Source organism: Jaculus jaculus, chromosome 10 (genome assembly GCF_020740685.1).
Source record: "Jaculus jaculus isolate mJacJac1 chromosome 10, mJacJac1.mat.Y.cur, whole genome shotgun sequence".
Lineage (NCBI taxonomy): Eukaryota > Metazoa > Chordata > Mammalia > Rodentia > Dipodidae > Jaculus > Jaculus jaculus.
The window spans coordinates 109,745,236-109,772,486 of record NC_059111.1 but is presented as its reverse complement, the minus strand read 5'-3'; the positions used below and the strand labels follow the sequence as shown (position 1 = coordinate 109,772,486).

Here is a 27,251-nt window from a genome sequence, read left to right as displayed (position 1 = left end):
ACATCCCCTTCTCTTGCAGTGGCTGGAGGCCCTGGCATACCTCCCTCCCTCCCTTCCTTTCTTCTTTCCCTTCCTTCCTTTCCTTTTCTTTCCCTTCCTTCCTTCCTTTCCTTCCTTCCCCTTCTTTTCCCTTCCTTGCTCCCTCCCTTCCTTCCCTTTCCTCCTTCCCTTCCTTCCTTCCTACCTCTCTCTTCCCCCTCCATCTTTCATAGAAGTAAATAAAATTATTTTTAATATTAAAAATATACACATGTGTCCTTGGCCCTACCCTGGGTCCTGTCATCCCTCCCCCTTTTTTTTTTCAAGGTAGGGTCTCGCTCTAGCCCATGCTGACCTTGAATTCACTATGTAGTCTCAGGGTGGCCTCCAACTCACAACGACCCTCTTTCTTCAGCCTCCCAAGTGCTGGGACTAAAGGTGTGTGCCACCACACCTGGTCTGTCCCTCTTCTGAGAGGACATCTACCTGACCATGTTCCTAGCTACTAGCTTTTCCCATCTCCTGGCTCTTGATTAGGGATTTACAGGACAGACACATGTATCAAAATAAATTCTGCTTTATTCAGATAGCAAAAAGTTAAGAATTGAACATGGTTTTTAAAATCCCATTTGCATATCCGTGAAACCAGGAGAAATCCCTGGCCTGTCACCCTGATGCTCTTGACCAGGTAGACACCGGTGTGAGAGAACCAGTGATCTCCATCCTGTTCTGACCGCACTTAGCACCCTAGGGACATGCCCTGTGTGGGTCAGAAAAGCCAATGTCTAGAGTGTGCTACAACCTGTGGTGTCTGGATGGATGGAGGCTGACCACCCTCCTCCCCCACACCCCCGCCTCCAGTCTGTGGCTGCTGAAATCAAAGTGCTGGGTACAACGCTGGTGGCTTGGAGCGGCGGCCCCAGAAGGCACAAGTCACCTGGAAAGGGGAGAAACAGTGCCGCGGCCCGTACAAGAAGCCGTCTTGGTTACAGGTAAAGAGGGCTGGGGAGAAAGCAGTAAAGTGCTTGCCTTCCAAGCAGGAGGACCCGAGTTTGAGCCCCAGAATCCACATTTTAAAAGCCGGGCAGGGTGGCACCCACTTGTAATCACAGTGCTGAGGAGGTAGAGGCAGGTAGCTCCTGGGAGTCACTGGCCAGCCAGACTAGCCGGGCCCTGCAGATGGGCAGCAAGCAGCGCGCCTGCGCATTTAGCGTGAGCAGGAGGTGCCGCGGGAAGCCCCTCCTCGGCAGTCATTTCCCGGCCGGCCGGGGCTAGGGAAGGCACAAAGCACCCGTGAGACAAGCAGCCTCCAAGCCAGCCAAGACCTGGCTGCCTCTTCTGTGCCCCACTTCCCGTTGAAGGGAAAATGGGGGAGGTGCTGGGGAGTGTTAGAGGCCTTTTTAGGGGTGGGAGGGGCTTTTAAGCTATTGAATGCCCACTAAGCTCCTGGGGTATGTGTGTGTGTGGGGGGGGTTCTTATGAGAAACCCCAGCCACGGGGTCTAGTCTGGGAAATGTGTCCAGGGTGGGGCATATGCCTGGTTGGCTCTAAGCAGTTCCTAGGGCAACCTGCAGAAGAGTGGATGCCTGTTCTCAGGCTGGTGTGTGTGGAGAGCAGGCGGACCCTAGTGGCAACCCATGGCTGTATTACTTAGGATGAGGGAGGGGCAGGTGCAGCTAAGAGCCCTTGAGAAACTACAGGATTGAGAGTCACATTCACTCCGGCCGTGGCAGGTGGAGTGAGCGGTCCTCTGCTGCCCTTGCGTGAAGAGGAAATGAAGCACTGACAGGAGGAAGGGGTTGATCACAGGCCGTCACTGTCTGCAGCCTAGCTGGCTGGATTCCAAGCCTTCCAACTCTCAACTTGTTCCCATGTCCTCAGGAAACTGTGCCAGGCACAATGGGAGCCAATCCAAGGGTTCCAGAGACGTGTACCAGGCTCCCTTCGGGCAAGCACGCCTCACCGTCTCAGCTGCTCTTTGCAAAGAAAGTGCTGCGGTCCGTTTCATGCTAAAGGCAGGCCCGGAGGTCTCCGTGCTTCGACGGCAGGAGCCAGGGCAGCACTACAGAACAGCCAGTCCTGGCGCGCCTGTAGGCAGGCCAGGGTCCCTAGGGCATGGCAAGCCACCATTAATGGGGTGACCTTTCTTGTAGGCCACCTTCCCAGACCGTTGCCAAGGAAGCAGAGAATGAGGGGGTTCTGTTCAGACCCCACTTCTAGTGGTCTTTCCCACTTCAGGAAAGTTCTCCTGTCACCAGAATACATGTGGGGGAGTGAACGCTCTCATGATAGTATTTCTTGGAATATCTCAAAATCCTTTTTTTTTTTTTTTCAAGGTAGGATCTTGCTGTAAGCCCAGGCTGACCTGGAATTCACTATGTTGTCTCAGGCTGGCCTTGAACACATGGAGATCCTCCTACCTCTGCCTCCTGAGTGCTGGGACTAAAGGCATGTGCCACCACGCCTGGCAAAAGTGGCCTTAAGGTGAGAAACTTTCCAGCTCATTTTTGCCCTGTGAGGCACCACTGTGCTTAGCGGGTCTTGGTCCTGTGGAAGTGTTCCACCAACACAGCCTAGAATCTGCAGAGAGCCAGTCCTCGTGATCGTAGTGACAGGGCTGCATGGAGTCCCCAAGACCTTATCCAAGCCACCACTCAGGTCCAAGAGTCTTCACGATATGATCTTTTCAGAACCTCCACAGCTCTTTGGAGGACAAGATGGCCGGCTTCTGGCCACAGATTCCTTCAGGTGGGGCACTCCCATTCCCTCCTTCCTGAGTCCTGAACCTATGTAGGAGGGAGTAATGACAATTAGACTGAGAAGAAGATGAGCGCCTTTGCCCAGCCAGCTCCACTGTGTGCAAGCACTCTGTCCTTAGGGGACGTCTGACAATCTCTGGATGTGCCTTTGACAGTCACAACTGGGGTGGCAGTACTGGTATTCCTGTAGGCAACCACTAGGTAGAGACTGGGAGTCTGACTGCACTCTCACAACGCCCGGGGGCCACCCCAAGGGGTTGACTGCCCCCAGATGTCCACAAGGCCTTCCCGAGAGGAGGCACCAGCACGCTCGGCCGGCTGAGGTCTCTGTTTACTTCCAGTGGGTACTTGTCCCACTGGCCCTAGGGAAAGGAGGTTTGCCCGAGGCGCCCCTGCTGTAAGCTTTTCCTCCTTTGTCCCACAGGGCTGGATGCCAACAACAACCCTCAGCCTATTCGCAGAGGGCGGGCTCACCAGAGCGCCCTTTGGTTCTCAGGTGAGGGGTTGCCTCCCCTGTTCCCTGCCCATTTGTGGTTCCAGGGCCACTAGGTTTCCTGCAGAGCCTCTGTTGACCCTGAGGTCCAGGCCCATTGCTGATGACCACAGGCTCAGAGATGAGAAATGACAGTGGAGCCATGGGAAGATAACCAGCTAAGACCTGGCAAGAGGAAAGCCCGCCCAGTCCCTTGGGCAAGCAGGAGCAGGGTGGAGACCCTCACAGCAAGAGGCCGTCCCTACTCTCAGTGAAGACTGCTGGAGAGAGGAATTCCTGCGGAGGCCATGGACACCTTGCCCTCTGGTGGATAACAAGTCCTCCTGCCTAGGGAGGAAGGCTGCTTTCAGGCTCTCTTGCTCCATGTGATGCCCACTGCCCGAAATGAAATGCCCTCCCTGCCTTTTCCCTCACTTCACCTCTGTCTCAGCCACCCTGACCCACACTGCCCTCTCTCCTCCCTCCCTCCCTCCTTCCCTCCCTCCCTCCCTTCCTTCCTTTCTTTCCTTTTTTGGTTTTCGAGGTAGGATTTTGCTCTACCCAGGCTGACCTGGAATTCACTATATAGTCTCAGGGTGGCCTCGAACTCACAGTGATCCTCCTACCTCTGCCTCCCGAGAGCTGGGATTAAAGGTGTTTTCCATCACACCTGGCTCCCCTTTTCTTATGAAAAACCTGTCTGGCACAGGATTGACCCAGCCCAGTTTAGGACATGATGCCGTCTGACGCCCCATTCCTTGAGCGTAACTTCATCCTGGCATCATATGCTTTACTGGCCAGACTGTTCTAGGATATTGTCTCCTTCCCAGATGAGAATCACAGCCCCAGGACGCTGATTTGCACCACGCACACAGCTAGCTGGGCAGCAGAGCTCCAGAGTGCCATGCTCCCCCAAGCCTGTGCAGCTGGCATTTCGGTTGGGCCACAACATACTCCTTACGGCTAACACTCACGTCTCCAGTAACCCCTGGTAAGTGGCTGGGCACACGGCGCAACTCAATAGGTCTCTCCTTGGTGGGCAGACTTGCTCAGAATGGCTCAGCATGGGACCAGGCCCATCAGGGCCCCTGCTTCACCTCCCATAGCCTGGACTTTGCCTGTGTACTTACGGGCATGGGAGCGGGCTGGCACCTGGGTGCGGGCATAGATGTGGCTGAAGCGTCGGCCTGAGGAGGTCAAGTACCAGTGCTGGATGGCGGGCTGGGGGTCGTACTCTGTGACCGCCACACCGTTCACTGCCGTCATCATGAGCATGTTGAGCACCTCACTTGAAAGCTTGGTCCTCTCATCCGTCTTAATCCGGTTCATGACCTTGAACCCCCGCTGACAGCACAAAGTGGAAATGGGCACACAGACCACCACAGCCAGGAGCTTGCTCAGCAAGGGGAAGTGGCGACGCTGGGCCAGGGCGGCCTTACAAAGCATGGGGAATGGAAGGTTCTGGGCCACGGCTTTCAGGCTCAGCCACTCCTCCAGCAGCACCTCCTCACTGTACCCGGCAGGGAGGGAGAGTTCAAAATACTTGGCAAGGCTGAGAATGTCGTCATTTCCAAAGTGGGCCAGTGCAGCCCCGCGTGGCCAGGCTGTGGTGTCAAACGCTTCCATGTGCTTGAGCTGTGGGGCTCGGTCTGTGTCAAACCTCTGCCGGAGATACTCGACTCCAGTCAGGATCGTTTTCTCCCTGTCTGCCTGGAACCCCTGCTCTGCCGTCTCCACCCTGTCCAAGAGGATGCCATGGAGCCGCCCGTCACGGAAGCTGGCGTTGAACTCCTCTTCTTTAGGCCCCGCCTGCTGGCGGAGGCTCTCCAGCGCCACATAGGCACATCCCAGGGTGGAGGTCACCTCTGTGACCAGCACGAACTCCTTCTGGCACACCTCAGACAAAGGCCTGCAGATGCTCAGGAAGTCCAAAAGGAAGTGGCAGAACTTGATGAAATGGAAGCCCTTCATGAGCTTCAGCAAGCCCTTGGCCCTGTGCCCCGCCTGGCCCCCAGCTTCCACCACGCTCTGGAGGTGCCTCACCAGGGCAGGCCAGCCCCCAATGAGAGCGTTCAGCGTGCGCCTCTTGCTGGCCACCCACCTGATGGCGTTTAAGTCCTTGAGGCGGATCATTTCCTGCTCCAGGGGGGCCGCGCCATCCTGCAGCGCACTCAGCCTCTTGTTGGAGGACTGGTAGAACTTGAAGGTGGTTCGGATATGCCGATCACACTTCCTCACCAGGTCGATGCTCCCACAGGCACCCACCACAGCCAGGTGCAGCCGGTGGGCCACACAGTGGACAGGCAGCAGCTGGGGGATGACCTCCCGGAGCTTTTCCACGAGGCCTCCTTTCCTGCTCAACATGGCAGAGCCATCGGTCGCCAGGCCCACCACCCAGCCAGGCTTCCGGAAAGGGATGTCCAGCTCATCCAGAGCAGCAACGATGGTCTCAAAGTACCCGTCCACTGTCTGGCTGGGGAGCGGGGCCAGAGTGACAAAGGACTCCTTCGTCTCCGTCTGCTTGAAGTAGCGCATGTATATCCCCACGCAGGCCTGCTCGGAGGAGTCGGTGCAGCTGTCCAACATCACGCTCACACAGGGGGAGTCCCGGATGTCGCCGAGAATCTCCTCCCTCAGAGTCTCGGAGATGTGCTTGATGAACTGAGTGCACGCGGTGCGATTTCGGTACTTGCCGGATATGGCGGTCCCAGCGTTCTGGAGGCGCTGCAGGACCTTCGCGAAGTCATTCAGGGGCCTGGAGTGGAAGGCGATGGAGTAGGCAGCCTTGAAGAAGTGCTCCATGTTGGCCATGAGGTCACTGGAGAGCTCGGGGAGGAGGGCGGCCTGAGGGCTGTCGTCTTTCACCTGCACCGTGTTGACGCACAGCTTGTGCGCCTTGCTGACTTCGTGGTATTTTAACGTCTCCACTTTAAAAGGCCCAGCGTAACCCCGGACTAACCGGGAGGATCTGTCGTGGAGAGTCGGCCTTTCTTTGCAAACTGAGCAGAAGAGCTTCGTCTCTTTAGAGTCAATCACCAGCCAGGGGAACTGGCCAAACCATGACCTCTGAATGGAACGGGGTCTGTAAGTCCTCTTGACCTTCGTAGGTCCGCCTGCTTCTGCCTCGCACGTGCTGGGGAGGAAGAAGGAGGTGAGGGTCTTCACAGGCGCTGGAACTGGTGCGGATGCTGCAGCCGGGGCCTGGGCCTGGGTGTCGGCCTCTCTTACCGCCACCATCTTCTGTTTCCCTTTAGAGAAAATTAAGCTGTTTGGTTTCCCTCACCAGAGATGTGCAGCTTTTTACTAGCTGAGCAGCCCTACTTAGTAAGTACTTCTTAGGCAGAGCTGGGGAGCTGGACACAACCCCCCTTCCCAGAGATCACTCATGGCCACTGTCCTTCCCCAGCACTGCCTGCAAGAGCCCATCCAGCTACCAGGAGGAGCGGCTGATCCCCGTGGCTTCTTTGATGCGCTCCTGCTCTAGGCACCTGCTTCTCTGCAATTATGATTATCATCTTCGGGACTGGAGACATGGCTTAGCAGGTAAGGTGATTGCCTGAGAAGCCTAAAGACCCAGGTTCAATTCTCCAGTTCCCATGTAAGCCAGATGCACAAAGTGGTGCACGTGTCTGGAGTTCATTTGCAGTGGCCAGAGGCCCTGGCACACCCATTCTCTCTCTCTCTCTTTCTCTTTCCCTCCCTCTGTCTCCAATAAATAAACCACAACAACAAAAAGAAAATTTAAAAAGATGATTATCTTCATCAGCCACAGTTATTAAACAAGTACCTGAATCTTCCCCTGAAGCTGCACACATGACTGAGATCACATCTCTGGGAGTCTCTTCATGAGCCTCACAAAGAAGGGAGGCAAGAGGCACCCACAGAGCCTACTGGCCATTAAGTTTAACACTGAGGTGTGCAAAGCACCTAGTTCTCAGGGACCCGCTGTACACCAGGGTGGAGGGAAGAGGGGAGGAGGGCCTCTCAATCCCGCAGGCCACCTGGCTCCCAATGCCAGCTTCTCCCCTCCACCTCCTCCCTTCACACCTGCTTATCCAAGGACCTTGTTTTTTCTGTACTGTCTGCTTCCTAGACAATTCTACACTCTCAGGCAGGCTCTACCCAGGGCCTAGTGAGCAGTCTAAGCATGGCTGAACTAATGAGTGACTTTCCATACCTACATGGGTCCTGGCCTGCGCGCTGCAGAACGTGGTGGGTCTAGACTCACCTGGGAGGTGACGTCTCCTTCTCTTGAGCCCACTGGGAACCTTAGTCCAGGGAGATGCCCTCTGCTCCAGCTTTGAGATCAAGTCTGGCTTGGCAGCATCAGGTCCTGTTGCAAAAATGAAGGGTCAGACTGTCATTGCTACAGGTGGCAGGGCAGGTAGCCCGCCACAAGCAGTGTGCAGGGACAAAGGCCCATCCTTGGTAGAGACCAGTCATTCCTAGTCACTCAGAACGCCAAAGAAGAGACTGGGGAGGGTATAGCCATTAGTGAAGAGGAACCACTTTAAGAGCCAGCGAGATGTTCCCAGATCAGTGTGGGGGAGGAGACAGAAAGAAAGAAAGGATAAAAGAAAGGAGAGAGAAGTGGAGAGGAACACGAGAAGCTGGCATCAGCACCACAACTGTTCCCGCTAGCTTCTGTGCAGGCGGCAGCTGCACAGGCCATTAAATGAGGAGCCCTTAAGGATGTGTGCCACCTGCCTTGGGCCTTGTAATCTGACTGAAAGAGACTCTCACCTGTGGCTTTATATTATATGCTGCTCTTTAATTAAAACACAAATATGGGGCTGGAGAGATGGCTTAGTGGTTAAGCACTTGCCTGTGAAGCCTAAGGACCCCGGTTCGAGGCTTGATTCCCCAGGACCCACGTTAGCCAGATGCACAAGGGGGCGCACGCATCTGGAGTTCGTTTGTAGTGGCTGGAGGCCCTGGCATGCCCATTCTCTCTCTCTGTATCTGCCTCTTTCTCTCCCTGTCTGTCGCTCTCAAATAAATAAATGAACAAACAAAAAATTACAAATATTGTTCAGGGAAATGCAAGGAAATTGCTTTTATTTTTAAAAAATACATTTTATTTATTTATTTGAGAGACAGATAGAAAGAGGCAAAGAGTGAATGAAACAAAGAGAGAATGGACACTCCAGGCCTCCAGCCACTACAAATGAACTCCAGACACATGCGCCCCCTTGAGCATCTGGCTTATGTGGATCCTGGTGAATCACACCGGGTCTTTTGGCTTTGCAGGCAAGTGCCTTAATCATTATGCCATCTCTCCAGCCCTGCTTTCTTTGTTTAAAGTAAAATCCATTACTATTTTCTTTCATGCTTTTGTGTCTATGTGAAAGAGATGTGCATAGACTTTTGTTTGTTTTGTTTCCAAGGTAGGGTCTCACTCTAACACAGGCTGACCTGGAACTCACCCTATAGTCTTAGGCTGGCCTCAAATTCATAGTGATCCTCCAATCTCTTCCCGTGCTATGATTAAAGGTGTGTGCCACCACACCCAGCTCAGACTTTCTTAAGAGGGAGGAAGTGAAGGATAAGAACAGAGGGATTCTTTTTCACTGTTTATCTTCTGGATCACCTGGGTATATGTATTTGTATAAATCTATATACCCACTATTAGTAAAAACAAAGTAAATAAACGAATAACACGAGCAGATTGAACATATGTCCCTTTAAGACATCTCCAAAGAGTGAAGGAATAGAGAAAAATATTGTGCTAGTGATGCTGGCATGTTTTTGGAAGGAAGGAGAGAAGAACCAGGGGAACTGCAGGAGGGGGTCACGAGAAGCACATCTCTCAACAGCACAGGTTCCCAAATGGATTTCAAAATGGGAGGCCCCAGTGGATGGGGGGAAGAGTATAAAAATTAGCAAAGTATCTGGGTGTGGTGGCGCACACCTTTAATCCCTGCACTCAGGAGGCTAAGGTAGGAGGATCGCCATGAGTTCGAGGCCACCCTGAGACTACATAGTGAATTCCAGGTCAGCCTGAATTAGAGTGAGACCCTACCTCAAAAAAAAAAACCACAAAAGGGCTGGAGAGATGGCTTAGCGGTTAAGCGCTTGCCTGTGAAGCCTAAGGACCCCGGTTTGAGGCTAGGCTCCCCAGGTCCCACGTTAGCCAGATGCACAAGGGGGCGCACGCATCTGGAGTTCGTTTGCAGAGGCTGGAAGCCCTGGCACACCCATTCTCTCTCTCTCCCTCTATCTGTCTTTCTCTCTGTGTCTGTCGCTCTCAAATAAATAAATAAAAAATTTAAAAAAAACCACAAAAATGAAAACTTACATTTCTAGGAGGAAAAAGACCTACAATGAAGGTCAACATACAACTAACCAGTAAATCGTACATAATCACAACTAGGCAAATAACCTACCCTGATATAACCATACAAATGTGTTGTACCTGTTCTGAAAGGGTGCAGGGAAGAGAGTGAGCTCCCTGCCATGTCTCCCCAGGGCCTCCAGGCAGAGCCTCTGGGCTGGACCCTTGCCTCTGGGCCTGTGAGAGCTAAGGCAAACAGCCAAGCACATCTGGCCTCCTGACATGCGAAACCATGACACAGTAAAGGAACTGGGGGAGAATTTATTATGCAGCGACAGAAAAGAAGTATGACCTTTGCAACTAAGTGTAAGACCAATGCCATCTTTCCAGTCCCTTTTTTTTCCTATATGTCTTATTCTTAGTTTTCTTTTGCAATGTAAGCCTAAGTGGAACTACTTTGATAAAAACTGTATTTATTGAGAAATATTTAAAGCATTAGAGGACTGAACATTCTAGAACCTGTTTGTTTGAGATTACATTCCTCTTCAGGACTGGCTATCTGCGCCACCACAACCTTAAGCCTCAGGAGTCAGGTACTCTATTTTACCTCTCTGTGGTTTTAGCCTAAGGGTTACTGTAGTGGTTTGGATGTGAACCACCATCATGCCTTCCACACTATAATGAATGTATTCCCTTAAGACTATAACCCAGAATAAATCTTTTCCTTTTTTAAGTTGCTTTAAATATTTATTTATTTGAGAGAGAGAAAGTGAGAGAGAGAGAGAGAGAGAATGGGCATGCCAGAGCCTCCAGCCACTGCAAAGGAACTCCAGATGCATGTGCCCCCTTGTGCATCTGGCTAACATGGGTCCTGGAGGGTGGAACCAGGATCCTCTGGCTTTACAGGCAAATGCCTTAACTGCTAAGCCATCTCTCCAGCCCTTTAAGTTGCTTTTGATCATGGATTTGTTCACAGCAATGAGAAAGTAACTAACATGGTTATCTAAACATCTTTTGGGGCTGGAGAGAGATGGCTTAGTGGTTAAGCGCTTACCTGTGAAGCCTAAGGACCCTGGTTCGAGGCTCGATTCCCCAGGACCCACATTAGCCAGATGCACAAGGGGGTGCACGCGTCTGGAGTTCGTTTGCAGTGGTTGGAGGCCCTGGCACACCCATTCTTTCTCTCTATCTGCCTCTTTCTCTGTCTTTCTCAAATAAGTAAATAAATAAAAATAAACAAAAAATATTTTGTTTCTTAAAGAGCCAATGACAGAAGGAAATATTCAAAGAGTTTTCTGGGAAAGTAAATGAGGGGACTATAGCAAGCCACAGGCCTGCAGGTGTGCACTAACATGCCTGGCCCAAGTACAGAGTTCCGAGCCTTCCTGAATAACTCATCCACAAGCTAGCGGCCCCACTCCAAAGCGTCAGTTCTAAAAGGGTTGCTGAGGCCCTTGGCTTGCTCTTCTCACGCCAGCCCCAGGTTGTGCTCACCCAAGGTGCGGTCACATTACCAGCCATGGAGAAGCTGCCTTCTGGATGTGCTACGGGTGATTCTAATGCTCGTCGTCCTCTCGTTGGCAGCCTTCCCTCTCAGATTTGGTTTCCATTTAGTGTCACTTCTCCACCAGCTCTGTGAGGCAGGCTGTAGTTAAGGAACTCTCCAGCAGGCAGGCACTGCCCACCTGAAGTGAGTGCCTGCTGTACAGGTGGAGCGGGACCCTCAAGAGGCCCATTTGTCTCCATGCTTTGCTCACCCTGCTCCCAGCCTCTGTCTTGTCGGGGTGCCCTTCCTCCTGGACTTATATCCCTTAATATAGTTCTCTGAACACTTTCCGATCCCTCCTTCACACACCCAGCAGACTTCAGTAGCCCCAGGGTATTCTTGCACAACTCAGGTGTTTGACAGTTTCCCATTCACCTGGACTTTCCTGCCACAAGTCCACCAATCTGTGAAAGCAGAGACCTTGGCCAGGGCATGCTCACTGGACATGGGGGTTCAGGTGGTTTCTGTGTAGGATGGTGGTGGGTGGGTGGACAGGGAGGTACATGAAGAGGAATGCAGTGAAACATCCCAAAGTGAGACAGATTCCCTCTGCCCACAGTGAGGAGGAGGAGGCAGAAACAGGAAGAAGGCCATAAGCCATAGCTTCTTGCAGAGGTTCCCAAGTCAAATGATGGTGGCATAAAAGAACCTATGGGCTGGAGAGGTGGCCTAGCAGTTAAGGCGTTTGCCTGCAATGCCAAAGGACCCTGGTTTGATTCCCTAGGACCCACATAAGCCAGATGCACAAGGAGTCACATGCATCTGGAGTTCGTTTGCAGTGATTGGAGGCTTCTTTCTCTCAAATAAGTAAATAAATAGAACATATTTTTTGAAGCCAGGCGTGGTGGTGCACGCCTTTAATCCCAGCACTCGAGAGGCAGAGGTAGGAGGATTGCCATGAGTTTGAGGCCACCCTGAGACTACATAGTGAGTTCCAGGTCAGCCTGGGCAAGAGCAAGCCCCTACCTCAAAAAACCAAATATACATACAATTTAAAAAATTATTCTTCAATAAAGCTCTTTTATTATTATTTATTTATTTGAAAGAGAGAGAATGAGGCAGAGAGAGAGAGAATGAAAGAGAATGGGCATGTCAGGGCCTCCAGCCACTGCAAACAAACTCCAGATACATGGGCCTCCTTGTGCATCTGGCTTACGTAGGTCCTGGGTAATCAAACTGGGGTCCTTTGGCTTTTCAGGCAAATGACTTAACCGCTAAGCTATCTCTCCAGCCCTATAGTTATTTATTTATTATTTTTTTAAAAGAACCTATGGGGGCTGGAGAGATGCTTGGAAGTTGGGGTGTTTACCTGCAAAGCCAAGGGACCTCGGTTCAATTCCCCAGGACCCACATGGGCCAGATGCACAGGGTGGCGCATGGATCTGTAGTTCGTTTGCAGTGGCTGGAGGCCCCAGCATGCCCATTCTCTCTTTCTCTCTCAAATAAATAAATGTATTTTTAAAAAAGGAACCTATGAGAAGCTTTACCGAGGGAAGCCAATAGGTCGTAGTTCATCCGCATCACATCCCTGTACAGCTCCTTCTGTCGCTTGTCCAGCAGGCCCCACTCCTCCGGGGCAAAGAACACTGCCACATCCTCAAATGCGGGGAGTGCCCCCAACATCCCGGCGTCCTCCAGCAGCCCCTCGTCAGGAGGCTCCTGCAACACAGAGCAGCACCGCTCAGCTCTCCTTGGAGTCGGACACCCTTCTGAAGACCCTCTCCTGGAGCCACGAACTCAGGTGCACGCTGAGAAGTCAGTTCCTTCACTTCAGATAATCTAGGTCATGGGGCCCAGAATTAGTAGGCAAAACCAGATAGATGCAGTCAGAGCCAAGGAGTTCCAGGGGAGGAAATAAATAAATAAATAAAGGCTCACGGTAGAGCAGAGCTCAGGAGCACCTCTGACCACACCTGGTCATCTAGACTCCCACTGTGGGCTAGGTACTCACTGGGGGTAGGAGGCCTGCCTCTAGCAGCACCCACTACAATCTCCCAGTCCTGTCTGTTGCTTGTCCACTGACAAGGGAGAAGCAGTTCAAAAGAAGTAAAGATGCTGCCGGGTGTGGTGGCTCAGACCTTTGATCCTAGCTCTGGGAGACACAGGTAGGAGGATCGTTGTGGGTTTGAGGCCAGCCTCAGACTACAGAGTGAGTCCCAGGTCAGCCTGGGCTAGAGTGAGAACCTACCTCGAAAAGACAAAAAGAAAAAGAGAGAGAGAGAGAGAGAACCAAAGGTCTAGAGAGATGGCTTAGAGGTTAAGGTGCTTGCCTGCGAAGTCTAAGGACCCAGGTTCAATCTCTCTCCAGATTGCATGTGAGCCAGATGCACAAAAAGTGAAGCAAGCACCAAGTCATACACATACACTAGGTGGCACAAGTGTCTGGGGTTCGATGTCAGTGGCTGAGGCCCTGGTGTGCCATTCTCTCTCTCTAAAAACAAGAGAAGAAAAGAAAGAAAGAAAGAAAAGACATATGCTGATAACTAAAAACTAGGTTTACATATGCCTCACTCCTATCAAAACTGAGATTCTGGGGCTGGAGAGATGGCTTAGCAGTTTAGGCACTTGCCTCCAAAGCCAAAGGACCCAGGTTCAATTCCCCAGTACCCACGTAAGCCAGATGCACAAGGTGGTGCCCATTCTCTCTGTCTCTCAAATAAAATAAATAAATAAATATATATATATATATATATATATATATATATATATATATATATATATTTTAAAAAAACCCTGAGATTCTGGGTCTGGAGAGATGGCTTAGCAGTAAAGGTGTTTGCCTGCAAAGCCAAAGGATCCCGGTTTGACTTTCCAGGACCCATGTTAGCCAGATGCACAAGGTGGCGAATGCATCTGGAGTTCGTTTGCAGTGGCTGGAGGCCCTGGTGCGCCCATTCTCTCTCTCTGCCTATTTCTCTCTCTCTCAAATAAATAAATATTAAAAAAAATTAAAAACAGCCGGGCGTGGTGGCGCATGCCTTTAATCCCAGCACTTGGGAGGCAGAGGTAGGAGGATTGCCATGAGTTCAAGGCCACCCTGAGATGACAGAGTTAATTCCAGGTCAGCCTGGACCAGAGTGAGACCCTACCTCGAAAAACCAAAAAAAAAAAAAAAAAAAAAAAAAAAAAAAAAAATTAAAAACAGAGATTCTGAAGGTTAAACCTGTTTATTAGCCCCTAACACTAAAAAATAACAAGAGCAAGGATATAAGGAGAAATGCCTTGTTTCTCTGAATTCTGGAAAAATTTGTGTTTACTCCCTTGTGATGGATCCCTCAGAATGTTGGCTGTGAGGAACATCTGAGCTACCCACTGGATTCCTACAGGGACGCTAACTGCACTTCGCCATAAAATCATACTTGCTTGCAGCAGTTGAGAAATGTGGAAAGTTTTACTCACTCAAAAATTCCAGCTAACAGTTTCCTTAGAGACCAGCTTTCCAGAAAATTGTCAGATAATTACAAAGTGAACTTAAGGTGAACTGTACAGAATAGAAGGAACACACAAGGCCAGCAGCCAAGGCTCTGTGTGGAGGCCAGCATGAACCACAATAGCTGGTAGACTCCGGCATGTCACTTCTTCCTGAGTCCTGGTTTTCTCCCAGAGTGTTTAGTAACCCATGCTTTACCACCTCACAGCAACATTAGCCTCAGCAAATCACAGCGTGTGAGAAGCTTTGCAGTGCTAAAATGTGCTAGATGACTCCCAAAGTTACATTGTTAAAAATACTGATTGTGGGTTAGAGAGATGGCTTAGCAGTTAAGGCGTTTGCTGGCAAAGCCAAAGGACCCAGGTTTGACTCTCAAGTACATATGTACAGGCAGATGCACAAAGTCGCACATGCATCTGGAGTTCATTTGCAGCAGCTGGAGGCCCTGGCACACCAATTCTGCCTGTCTGTCTGTGTTAGTCTCTCTTGTATCTCTGTTTGCAAGTAAATAAATAATCTTTTAAAAGCACTGATCAGCATGATCTACAGTCATTTTGTGACATGAAGGTGGTTTATTTCTTGGGCTCTGTGGCTACTTTGGATTCTGGAAAAAGATTATTATTGTTCCTGTAGCAGAAGTTAGAATACTTGTCCCATGCATTCTGGTCTGTTACCTGTGTGAACAAAGGAGATGATAATGGGGCAACTTTTGGAATTAAATAACATTTATAAGGCACTTAAAGCAATACCTAGTACATCATATGCATGTGAGATTAAAACAATCCTGTTAGCACTGAGCACGACCACTATTACTTTTACCATCATTTGGCAATATGTCGTTCTCAAGACAGAAATTTTCTCTTTAAGATACAGTAGTCACTGGGTGTGGTGGCACACGCCTTTGATCCCAGAACTTGGGAGGCAGAGGTAGGAGGATCATGAATTCAAGGCCACCCTGAGACTACGTAGTGAATTCCAGGTTAACCTGGGCTACAGTGAAACTCTACCTTGAAAAAACAAACAAAGAAACAAACAACAAAAAATGATACAGTAGTGATTATGAGTGCTTTACCTGACTGCAAAGCTCACCGGTGTCCTTGCCTAGCGCGCTGCTGTTTGAGGGACTGTGGATGTCACCAGCGACACCTTTTTGCCTCAGGTCTGACATGCAGTCTGCATCCAGTGCAGGCCTGTTTCCACTGCCCCCAAGGCCCTTCAGTTCGGCTCCTGGGCTTGACAGGAGCTGGGCAGTGCTACTGAGGTTTCCCAGCGGCCCCGGGGGGTTGGACACAGGACAGCCTGCAGTGAAGAGGTGCTTGGGGATGGCCTGGACATCTGCAGACCTCTCCTTGATACTCTGGAGACGGGCTGCCCAGATGGGATCCCTGGCGACCAAGGCACTGGCACAGAGCACATGGGCTTTGCTCTTGGCATGGTACTTGAGAGTCTCCACCTTGAATGGTCCCATGTAGCCATTTATTAACCTGGACCGTCTGTCCTTGACAGACGGGCACTCACGGCAGACAGAACAAAACAGAGCCGTCTGTTCCTTGTTCATGGTCAACCAAGGAAATTGTGCAAACCATGACTTCTGGATGGAGCGGGGCTTCGGAGGTCTCTTGCTTCTTCCCGTCCAGTCTCCCTCGATGTTGCCAGTCTCCGGCCCAAGGTGGGTAAGGCAGGCTTTCTTGTGAGGTGGTGGGCACTCTCCACTCTCCCTGGCAGGAACCTGCACATCCATTTCTTCCAGGTAACCCATTTGGTTTTTTCCTTTAGAGGAAAGGACGAATGGAATCTTCGTTGAGATCCTGTGGTCCGAGATCCGTCATACACACAAGTCGGGAGGACGCCCCTCTCCTGTTCTGGTTTCTCTGAAAGACACCATACTTGAACCTTCTCTCACTCAGACTCCTCAGGCCCATCTTGCCTAATCAGGAGGAAGTCAAAGAGATAGGCTTGACATGAACCTGCCTTTCAAAAACACTCAAAGGACAGATACGCTAGGTCCAAAGGACACCTCTGCACTTTGATCAAGGCCGCTTCAGGTAGTAGCAGGGTCTCATGGTCAGACAGGCTGAGTATAAGGCACCAGCAACGGGAAACCACAGGGTTAGGAGAGCGGCCCTCTGTAGGCCCGTCCTGCTGGGGTAGGACTGACAGAGCGGGCTCTACCTACAGCAAGAGAGCCACCCAGTCCCTGGACATAGCTACAGTCTCCACATGGCTTTAGGTAAACTACAATTCACCTCTGAGCACAACAGTTGCCCTTCCTGTGCAGTGAGGATGTTGTAAAGCCCCTCATAGACGGCTGGGCCATGTAGGGAAACAAACTCTTATACACTATGTTTTTGTGGGTTTTTTTCTATAAATACATACACGTAATAAAGTTTAACTTAAAATTAGGGCAATTGACAGCAATGACCAAACAGAACAACATAATAACAGATTGTCGCAGGTTATGTGAATGTGACCTCTGTCCTTCAAAGTGTCTCACCGCACTGTAGCCACGGTGGTTGATGGCCTGTAACTGCAGCCATGGAGAGACGCCACCGACAAAGGTGGCTGCCGTGTGTCTACCTGGCGGCATGGACAGAATGCTCAAGAGAAATCCAATTTCTTGTCTTATCATACCACAACCCTTCAGAGATAAAAACTCTCATGGCCTTATGAAAATTTTTCTTCTTTAGGCTGAACTAGGATGTTTTCCTTCACTCCTTACAAGAAATGAAACAAACAGCTCTCTGGAACCGCTTCTTATACATCAACACGTGTTCAGGTGCTCAGTGGCCAAGGATGCAGCAGTTTTCCTGTAGGCCAGTGGACTAGCCCAAAAACCACAGCCCAGCCCAGGAGCACAAAGCTGTTAGTAGCGCCAGCAGCCTTGAAATGAAGAGCCAGGCAAGGAGAAACAAACGGGGGGCATGGGGGACTCCGAGGCCGCTTGCGCCTCAGGGGAGGAAACCACAGAGGGAAGTAAGGCTGGGGATTCAACTCTTGTTCCCCACAGAAGGGGCTGTGTTAGTCCTGTTACCTTGTGTAAGGGAAAGACACCATCTGGCCTGGCTCTACTTAAGCCAACCTGAGAGGCTTATTAAAGGTAGACAGTAAAAGAAATCCCTAGGTCTTAGCAGATGGCGGTGGAATCATTCCTTCTGCCTTCATTCAGTGTTTGCTGTACAATTACTGTGCGCCGAGCACTGGGAATAAAGCAGCAGGTGAGACCGTTATGCTTTTTGGCACTTTTAGTATAAATAAACATACGCTGCAGGGTGGAAAGCACAGAAGATGACAAGCATGGGAAGGACAGCTTCCTCTCGAGTGTGATGGAGAAGAGGCAGCAGGGGACAGGACTGATTCCGTATGTCCCCATACTGGTCATAGCTGAGTTCCACCACCAAACCAACAGCACTCACCGGGGTGATGGTCCAGGAGACTTCTCTGGTCCTGAACATCACCTAGCCATGACTCGGGCCCTCTCCCAAACACACAGAACAGCTGGGGACTGGCCACAGTTGGTCCTGAATTGGGAAAAGAGAAAAACAGTGTGAGAGCCTGGCTCCACATCATAATGCTAAGGTGGGGGATGCTAAGATGGTTTATACTGATTGTCAACTTGACAGGACCTAGAATCACCTGTGAGGAAGCACATAGATAAGGTTAATTAAGGCGGGAGAGCCCACCTTAGCTGTGATGGGCTCCTGAAGTACACAAAAAGGAGACATTTTAAATTAAATAAAATTTAAAGGGCTGGGGAGATGGCTCAGCAGTTACTTGCCTACAAAACCTAACAACCTGGGTTTGATTTCCCAGTACTTATGTAAAGCCAGATGTACAAAATGGTGCATGCATCTAGAGTTCATTTGAAGTGGTTAGAGACTGTGGTGTGTCAATTCTCTCTCTCAAATAAATAAATATTTTAAAATAAATAAATGAGGACTGGAGAGATGGCTTTATGGTTAAGGTACTTGTCTGCTAAGCCTAAGGATCCAGGTTTGATTCCCCAGTGCCCATATAAGCCATATGCACATGGTGGTGCATGGGTCTGGAGTTTGTTTGCAGAGGCTAGAGGCCCTCTTCCTCCTCTTCTCTCTCTCTCTTTCTCTGAAATCAATCAATCAATCAATCAATAAAAAGGAGAGAGCTCTTGGCATGGCAGCACTCATCACTTTCAGCTTTGTCACCGTGGGCTCAGTGTGACCAGCTGCCCAAGCTCCTGTCACTATGCCTTCCCTGCACGATGGGCTGTGACCTGTAGTATAAGCCACAATAAACCCTCCCTCCCTTAAGCTGGTTTCTGTCAGGTATTTTGTCCCTTCACTGAGAAGATATCTAGTACAAAGCTCTGCTAGGGACATCCCGGGTTCCCGGGAGTTGCGTGGTTTAGAAACTAGGCTGTCTGTGAGACCCCCACCCCTAAGAGAATGTGGGTGGGTGAGGGGCCAGGGAAACCAACCAGGGACACAGCAAGGCTTGGTTGGTATGAAACTATTAGTTCACACAAAGACAGCCTGGTGACATAGCCAAGGAAAACAGGCCCAGCCTGGCGGCTGAGCCACCAAGAGGACATGCTCCTGTACCACAGCTGCTCAGCTCCAGAAGGCCACCATGCAGGACACGGGCCCCATTACTGCCACACAGTCCTGCTTGTCAAGAGATGCCAGAGAGCCACACTTGGACGTGAAAACTCCCAGTGGCTCAACTTAAATGTTTTTCCTTTCTTTTTAAAAAAAATTAAATTTATTTGAGAGCCACAGAGAGAGAAAGAGGCAGATACAGAGAGAGAGAATGGGCACCAGCACCTCTAGCCACTGCTAGTGAACTCCAGATGCTGGCGCCCCCTTGTGCATCTGGCTAACGTGGGTCCTGGGGGATTGAGCCTAGAGTCGGGGTCCTCAAGTTTCATAGGCAAGCGCTTAACCACTAAGCCATCTCTCCAGCCCAACTTAAATGTTTTTCAAGAAACCCAACAAAAGCAGTGGAAGCCGAAACAGCCAAGCAAAGCACACGGAACAGAATGGAGCTTCCATCTGCGAGCCAAATGCGGCCCATGCGATGCTGCCCCGCAGCTCGTATTTTCAGAGTATCTGTGGCTTTCAAACCTTGTTTAGCGCAGCCGCAACCCCTCCACACACAGAAGGCTGAGCTCGTGGCTCCTGCCATACCTTTATCCTTCCTTCATGGCCTAAGAAAAGCTGGGGAGGCAGTCATCAAACTGCAACCATCAAACAAACAGGTTAATGCCCCTTAATCTGAAAACCCACTCTCTGAAATCTAAAACCTTGGAGTACAGGCAGTTCTCAAAAAGCTTCTTTTCTCGGAGCAGTTTGGATTTTGGAGCTCTGCATGCTCAACCTACAGCCAGGGCACGTGTGAGCTCACACGGAGCGGCCATCCCTTCTGGGCATGGCACAAAGTCTGCCTGCAGAAGCAGAGAAAGGCACACCTCCAAAAAAGGAGGGATGGGAAGACAGCTACATGTGCACAAGGTTCCAAAGCATTTCATCTCTTCAAATTTCCGTAACCCTAAGAAGGAAACCAAGGCTTTAAAAGGTCAAGAGCACTCTTCTCCCAGTGGCTGGGCTGGGAGAGGGAGATCAGCCCTGCGCACCGCACACTCCCTCCAAGGCCCCACCGATCCGCAGGCTGCTTCTAAGCCGGCTCACGTGGGATGTCCCAAGGCATGGGGAGACTGACATTCCCCAACTTGTCCTGGCCAGTTTAAATAGAGGAGAGAAAGTGGGGTGGGGGCGGAGGAGGGTATTACCATGGGATTTTTTTTTAATAATCATGGAAAATGTTAATAAAAATTAAATTTAAAAAATAAAAATAAACAAAAAAAATTAAAAAGAGAGGAGAGAAAGTGGTGTGCCATTTACACGTAATTACATTAAATGTGGGACTGAGCAGATGGGTAAAGTTGCCTAGAAGAATGAGAGAATTCCAGAAAGTTCTCCAAGTTGCCAGGGCAAGGCTGGGACACTGCTCTATGCTGGCGGTGGTGACGTGCAGGCGCCCATACCCCACAGTGCCAACAACTTGTCAGATGCACATGCAAGTCCCTCTGCTGCTGACCCAGCAGCATCCACTCTTCGTGAAGCAATGTGATGCCATTAAAGGTCACTGGAGCCTTCTGTATGGAAAAGGACACCAAGTACCAACCTTCCCCAAGATACGTCCTCCGCATCAGCCCACGACCATCTGAGGGGTCCCTACTCTGGAGACTTAGCAGAGTGGGCATGGGGCAAGGCATTATCCACTTACACATATAACCTGCACCCCATCTCTCACACCACCTGAGTACAAGTCACAGACGACAAGACTGGCTGAAAGTGGCGTCCACTGAAACAAATCTGAAATAAGTCAGTCTTCATAATGCTGACCCAGCTTTCTTTTTTTTTTTTTTTTTTTTTGGTCATGTGCATGTATGGCATGCTACTACGTGTTCATATGTGTGTGGGCAGGTGCTTGACTATGGAGGCCAGATGTTGACAACAGGTGTCTTCTTTCTTTCTTGCTTTGGCTTTTCAAGGTAGGGACTCACTCTAGCCTAGCACAAAGGAGGGGGGCGCATGAGCCTGGAGTTCGTTTGCAGTGGCTGGAGGCTCTGGTGCGCCCATTTTCTCCCTCTCTCTGCCTCCTTTTCTCTCTGTCTCAAATAAATAAATAAAGTTTAAAAAATAATAGTAACGGAACTGCATTGCATTGCATTACTTGAAGTAACCATTAGTACGGAGTCTTCCAAAGTAAAACATGATTAGGATTCCAAATGCCCGTGGCGCACGGAGTCCAGTAGAAGGAAAGGGACGTCCTGGAGGTCAGCACGAGCAGCTTAGCGTGGGAAGCAGAGCCTATGTGGAAGGCGGACCCCAGGATGAACGGTGCCAAGGGTGATGCTGCCAACACCGGCTCCACAATCATCGTTTCTGGGTGACTGTGACATAAAATCGCAAGTAGGAGGAGTCCCTTACCTATGGAGAGTGTAAGTGCCTCTGGATAGTCTATTTGTTTTTTGATGTTTTTTTTTTTTTCCCCGAGGTAGGGTTCCACTCTAGCCCAGGCCAGGCTGACCTGGAATTCACTATGTAGTTCAACTCACGACGATCCTCCTACCTACCTCTGCCTCCCAAGTGCTGGGCCTGGTAAAGTATATTCCCCCTTCTATTTATACTCTAGCCCAGGCCAGGCTGACCTGGAATTCACTATGTAGTTCAACTCACGACGGTCCTCCTACCTACTTCTGCCTCCCAAGTGCTAGGCCTGGTAAAGTATATTCTCCCTTTATTTATTTATTAGAAAGAAGGAGGGTGGGGGGAAGAGAATGGACACAACAGGGCCTCCAGCCACTGCAAACAAACTCCAGACACGTGTCACCTGTGCATCTGGCTTACATGGGTACTGGGGAATTGAACCTAGGACCTTAGGCTTCACAGGCAAGTGCCTTAACCACTAAGCCATCTCCCCAGTACTATTTTAGTAGTTGCCACTGCTTAGTACCAAAACCCTCAATGTAAACCCCATCCCTCCTCACTTGAGCTCTCTTGCCCCGCCTGGAGTCTGTCCTCCAGCCAGAACAGGATCACTGCCACTAGTACACGTTTCCTCTCCCCACACCCCACATTTAGTCCTCTGACTGGTCATTTCCTCTCTGCTGACAGACTACCCACTACCAAGGTCCTGGTCACATTCTATCTCTTTCAGCAGGGAGTTCCTAACTTCTCAGCCACAGGGTGAGCTAGGTAGACCTCATTTCCCTCCTAGGGCCTGGCACTCAGGAAACCCAGCTGAGACTGAGACTGGAAATTTTAAAAAAAAAAATTTATTTTTTTATGAGAGAGAGAGGGAGAGGGAGAAGGAGAGGGGGAGGAGGAGGGGGAGAGGGGGAGAGAGAGGGAGAGAGAGAGAGAGAGGGAGGGAGGGAGGAAGGGAGGGAGAGAGAGAGAGCGCGCGCGCACACACCAGGGCCTTTAGCCACTGCAAACTCCAGAAGCATGCACCACCTTGTGTATCTGGCTTACATGGGTCCTGGGGATTTGAACCTGGGTCTTTTGGTTTTGCAAGTTAGTGCTAAGCTATCCCTCCAGCCCAAGGTTGGAGATTTTATAAAACCTTTCATCAGTCCATCCCTCTCTCCACATTATGTAAACAGAAAGAATTTCATAGCCATTTTATTTTCATTCCATAGCATTTATTAAGTTTCTTATGTGATTGTTGCATGGTTATTTACTAATACAGAGAGATTAAAATCAAGGAAATTAAAATCAAACAGGAAGTGCAATCACAGGACTGAGTTTCAAAAGAAACAAAAGGCCCTCTAATTTGACTGGAGGCCCACTCCATGAGAGGGAATACATCCCTGATACTGAAAGCCTACAACAGGGGTAGTCATGAGCCCTAGGGGTGTAACATCTGCTGGTATCTGGCTAAATGTATATACTATGCTCACCAAATTGCCCAATATGCACTTCTCTTAATGTTCATACCCATATATTAATGCTACTATCACTTTTGGTTAGAGGACCTTCTCTTTGACCTTAGGATGACTCAGAAGGCACCATGGTGCTAAGTGACAGAGGAGTGCTCACCACTGAAATATCTCTATCACATCATGTCTCATGTGGAAGAAGTGGCAGAAAGAATGTAAGGGCCAAAGGAAGGGTAGGACTCCTTACAACACGCTCCTCCAGACACAAAATGGCCTGGATATCCATGACCTCGCCAGTGCCTGACATTACTTACTCAAGACCATCATAACAGGAAGATGATGACATCAAAATAAGAGAGAGACTGATTGAGATGGGGAAGGGATATGATGGAGAGTGGAGTTTCAAAGGGGAAAGTCGGGAGAAGGAGGGAATTACCATGGGATGTTTACAATCATGGAAGTTAATAAAAAAATGAAAGGGATCGACCACTTTTATGGAAAAGTCAGAGAGGGGGGCAAGGAAAGAGATGATGAGGCAATAAGCACCCCGGAGACGTGTACAGGCAGATTTCTATACATGTCCAACAGCAGCAAGGGCCTCCCGGGCAGGCACATTTGAGCTGCTAGACTGTAGTGTTCCACATCTTGCAGCAAAGGGGTTCCTGTAACAATCTGGCTGTATGAGCCGTCCTTGCAAAGAAGACTTCCTGAGAGCCTATTAAACGCCAGGTTCTTTTCTACAGTTCAAGCTGGGGCTACAAAGAGTAAGAGCAACCAACACGCAAGTAAATAACAAGAGAATCTTGTTTAGTGAGCAGGGCTGGGGGTGGGGAACAGGGTAAGGGGATAAAAGATGATAAAAAAAAATTGACCTTTATCCACTACTCCATCAGCAATAGGCAAGGTATCCCCCACACAATCCAATGCTCAGAGATTGCTTATACTTAACAAACATTACAACATAGCACACAGGGAGTATTCTGACAAGATCAACCTATCACAAAATTTCCCAGCTTTGAGGTCAAAATATGACCCCATATTCTACCCAGGCCTTTGCTTTATCATTTGTGCACAGTACGTCTCACATCTGCATTCAGTTTTGCCATCAGTTTATTCCATTTTTGGATAGTGTCCTCATTTCCCAAGGTAGAAAAGCTACACTGAGGAAGAATGAGTGCCATTTTGAGACACCCTGCTATTAAGATTGGAACCTTCCAAAACGCTGGGCTTTCCACTAGTGGTGGGATCTGAAAGGACAGCACATTCCTTCTCCACCTCCTCAAATGTTTGTCCTCTTCTGGTCAAGGCCACGAAAGCCTCCCACTGAGCAGAATAATTTAGAAACTGACCTTAAATCACAAATTCCAATCTTTTTTTTTTTTTTTGGCTTCTATCTTTTTAAATATTTTATTTTTATTTGAGAGATACAGAAATAGGCAGGTAGAGAGAGAGAATGGTGGCTCCAGGACCTCCAGCCACTGCAAATGAACTCCAGATGCATGTGTCCCCTTGGGCTTACATGGGTCCTGGGTAGTCGAACCTGGGTCCTTTGGCTTTTCAGGCAGGTGCCTTAACTGCTTAACCCTTGGCTTTTATTTTTGAGGCAGGGTCTCACTCTATCCCAGGCTGGTCTTAAACTCATGTTGATTCTCCTACCTCAGTCTCCCAAGGGCTGGGATTTTGATTTCATTTATTTTCTATTAAAAGAATGTATTTGCAAGCAGAGAGACAGAGAGAAGAGAAACAGAGCGACAGACAGGGTGGGCACGCCAGGGCCTGTAGCCACTGCAAACAAACTCTAGAGACATGCAACACTTTGTGCATCTGGCTTTATGTGGGTACCGGGAAGTTAAACTTGGGTCGTTAAATGTTGCAGGCAAAAACTTTACTGCTGAGCCATCTCTCAAGCCCTCATTTTTATTATTTCAAGGTAGGGTCTCACTCCAGTCCAGGCTGATCTGAAATTCACTATGTACTCCCAGGCCGGCCTTGAACTAACTCATGGTGATCCTCCTACCTTAGGCTTTGTAGGCAAGTGTCTTAACCACTAAGTCATACCTCCAGCCCTGGCTTCACTTTTTTTTTTAATTTATTTATTTATTTTTATTTTTATTAGCATTTTCCATGTCATTTAAAAAAAAAATTCTTCCCATACATTTTCATCTCTTCATCCAAACTGGGGTTCAAACTACACTTGAATGTAGGCTGGCAAATAGCATTCATTCTTCCTGTAGTTCCAGTGAGCTTGTCTTGGCCCAAGTATTCTGTTGGTTGTTTGGTCTGGAAAATGCATCTGTAGTTTAAGGAGGGAAGAAAAGGGGAAGGAAGAGCTGCTTAAACAAGGCCTTCCTAGTCTTCCCAGGTAAAGTGAGGCCAAGAACACACTCCTTTTCTTCTCCTTGGTGGGTGGGGCCTTTCTAGGCGTAAGCAAGTCACTCCAGGGGGGTGTGCACGGGAGCACCTTGAGGGACGTGCACCCTTGCTGTTTTTTCTTACACTTCTAGCATCTTGCGCAGTGTAAATCACAGAGCACAAATGTTGAGTAATAGGACATTTGAAAAAGAGACAGGAAGCAAATGAAGACATCTGTTGAGAGAATTCTTTCTGTGCCAAAAAGGAAGTTATCCTCAGGAAAGGCTGCAAGGGCTGCGGGTACTGGTCAGTGGGTAAAGCACTTGTCTAGCATGCCCAAGGCTGATTATAATCTCCAGCACTTCCCCCTCAAAGAACTCCCCAGGAGATCTCAATCCCAAGAGGTTGTCTCTCAGCCAGTGTGCCTACAATCATAGTGATTTTTCCAAACCCTTCCTTGGAGTTCTAGTAATCTGGTCAAAGCACCATGACCGCTTCCAAGAACTTTCCCTCAACCTTGTTTTCCAATTTAAAGCCTCTGGCTGTTGTTGTTCTTTAAAAACAAAAACAAAAACTGTTATTTTTATTTATTTGAGAGAGAGATACAGAAATAGAGAGAGAAAAAAAATGGACGAGCCAGGGCCTCCAGCCACTGCAAACGAACTCCAGATGCGTGCGAGCCTTTGTGCATCTGGCTTACGTGGGTTCTGGGGACTGGAACCAGGGTCCCTTGGCTTGCAGGCAAGCGCCTTAACCGCTAAGCCATCTCTCCAGCGCTTAAACCCTCTTCTTGCCCAAAGCCTGAAGCAAGCTTGTGGAACATGTTTCTAAGCCACGTCCATGAAGAAGATAACCCAGAAGGAGAAGACAAGGAATATAGCAGGTTCCTTTCTCTCTTCAGTCCTTCCTTGGAAAGGAGAATCTAGCCAGGGCCAGGCCTTCACTCTGACTCTCAGCCTCCACTTTTTTATTTTTATTTTTTTGGCAGCCTCTGGAGTCCTGTCAACTTTCACTGTCTTGAATAAACCAAAAGCGAGGAGGAGAAACAGGAAGCACCTCGTGTCACTGCTTGGCGGTCCCCCAGCCCCGCACCCGCTCGAGCCGTCGCAGGCTGGAGGGTAGAAGTGGAGGGGAGCGGGACGCTCCAGGCCCGGGGCATGCGGAAGCGGAAGCGGAAGCGGAAGCGGAAGCGGAGGGCGGGCTCTTCCCCGCAAGGCCGGCGCAGCCGTGAGCTCCAACAACCCGCCTCGCCGGCGCCCAGGTCGGGATGCCCGGAGGAGAGCGAGCACAGCCCGGACCGCTCCATGCCTACCTTCCCCGACTCCCGGGACTCCATGGCCCCGCTTTCGCCGCCCGTGCGGACCCCGCCACGGCCTCGAGCTACCCACCCGACGGGGCTGACCCGCAGCGGGGACGGGGATGCCGGGCGAAGACGGAGAGCGCGCGCGCACGCCGCTCACCCACGTCCCGGGCCGGTTAGCCTTGCGGTGCTGAGCTGCGACCAGCGTCGTGCAAGGCAAACGCTTTACGGCAACCACTCCCCCCCGACGGGCGAGGCATCACGGGAAGTGTAGTCCAGCCCGTGGCTAAGAGGCACCTGAAATTGCTACTGGCTCCTGGAATGCGGGATTCTGAGAGGACCAGCTCTTCTCTGATAGTTACTAGGCTTCATCCTTGGGCGTTCACACTGATTGGGTTTTACCAACTTCAACTAGGTCAACAAGATTCCAGGTTTTAGTTTTACTCAAAAAGCTCAATACTTTTTCTCATATGTATATAAAGAGAAATGAAAACATGGGTTCATACAAACACTTGTACAAATATAATAGCTTGAGTAGCTATAAACTACTAACTGGACAGACAGAGCATGTCCTAGCTGTACAATGGGTTACTATTTAGTAATAAAAGAAAACAAGCTACTGTTACATAATGTAATATGAGAACTGACCCCCCCCCCCCGCCTCAATCATCAGGCTAATTGAAAGACGAAGCTGGAAAGATGGCTCAGCCGTTAAAG

At 49.8% G+C, this 27,251-nt stretch overlaps 1 protein-coding gene across 1 annotated transcript; it reads right to left on the bottom strand.

Annotated features, from left to right (window-relative positions):
- Positions 1-540: 540 nt before the first annotated feature.
- Positions 541-26,709, bottom strand: Znf862 (zinc finger protein 862). Its single transcript, XM_045160146.1, has 7 exons — positions 26,623-26,709; positions 17,874-17,978; positions 15,533-16,230; positions 12,518-12,689; positions 7,439-7,543; positions 4,341-6,458; positions 541-2,765 (listed from the first exon to the last, which is right to left on the bottom strand). The coding sequence occupies exons 3-7, from the start codon at positions 16,217-16,219 to the stop codon at positions 2,650-2,652; spliced, it is 3,198 nt and encodes a 1,065-aa protein (XP_045016081.1). The 5' UTR covers positions 16,220-16,230; positions 17,874-17,978; positions 26,623-26,709; the 3' UTR covers positions 541-2,649.
- Positions 26,710-27,251: the final 542 nt, after the last annotated feature.

Coding starts and splice junctions, on each gene's coding strand:
- Znf862 (XM_045160146.1), bottom strand. CDS start 16,219: ATGGGTTACCTGGAAGAAATGGATGTGCAGGTTCCTGCCAGGGAGAGT. Junction 6,459..7,438: donor AAGGAGACGTCACCTCCCAG/GTGAGTCTAGAC, acceptor TTTTCTCTAAAG/GGAAACAGAAGATGGTGGCG. Junction 2,766..4,340: donor GCCAGCCCGCTCCCATGCCC/GTAAGTACACAG, acceptor CCTCCTACATAG/GTTCAGGACTCAGGAAGGAG.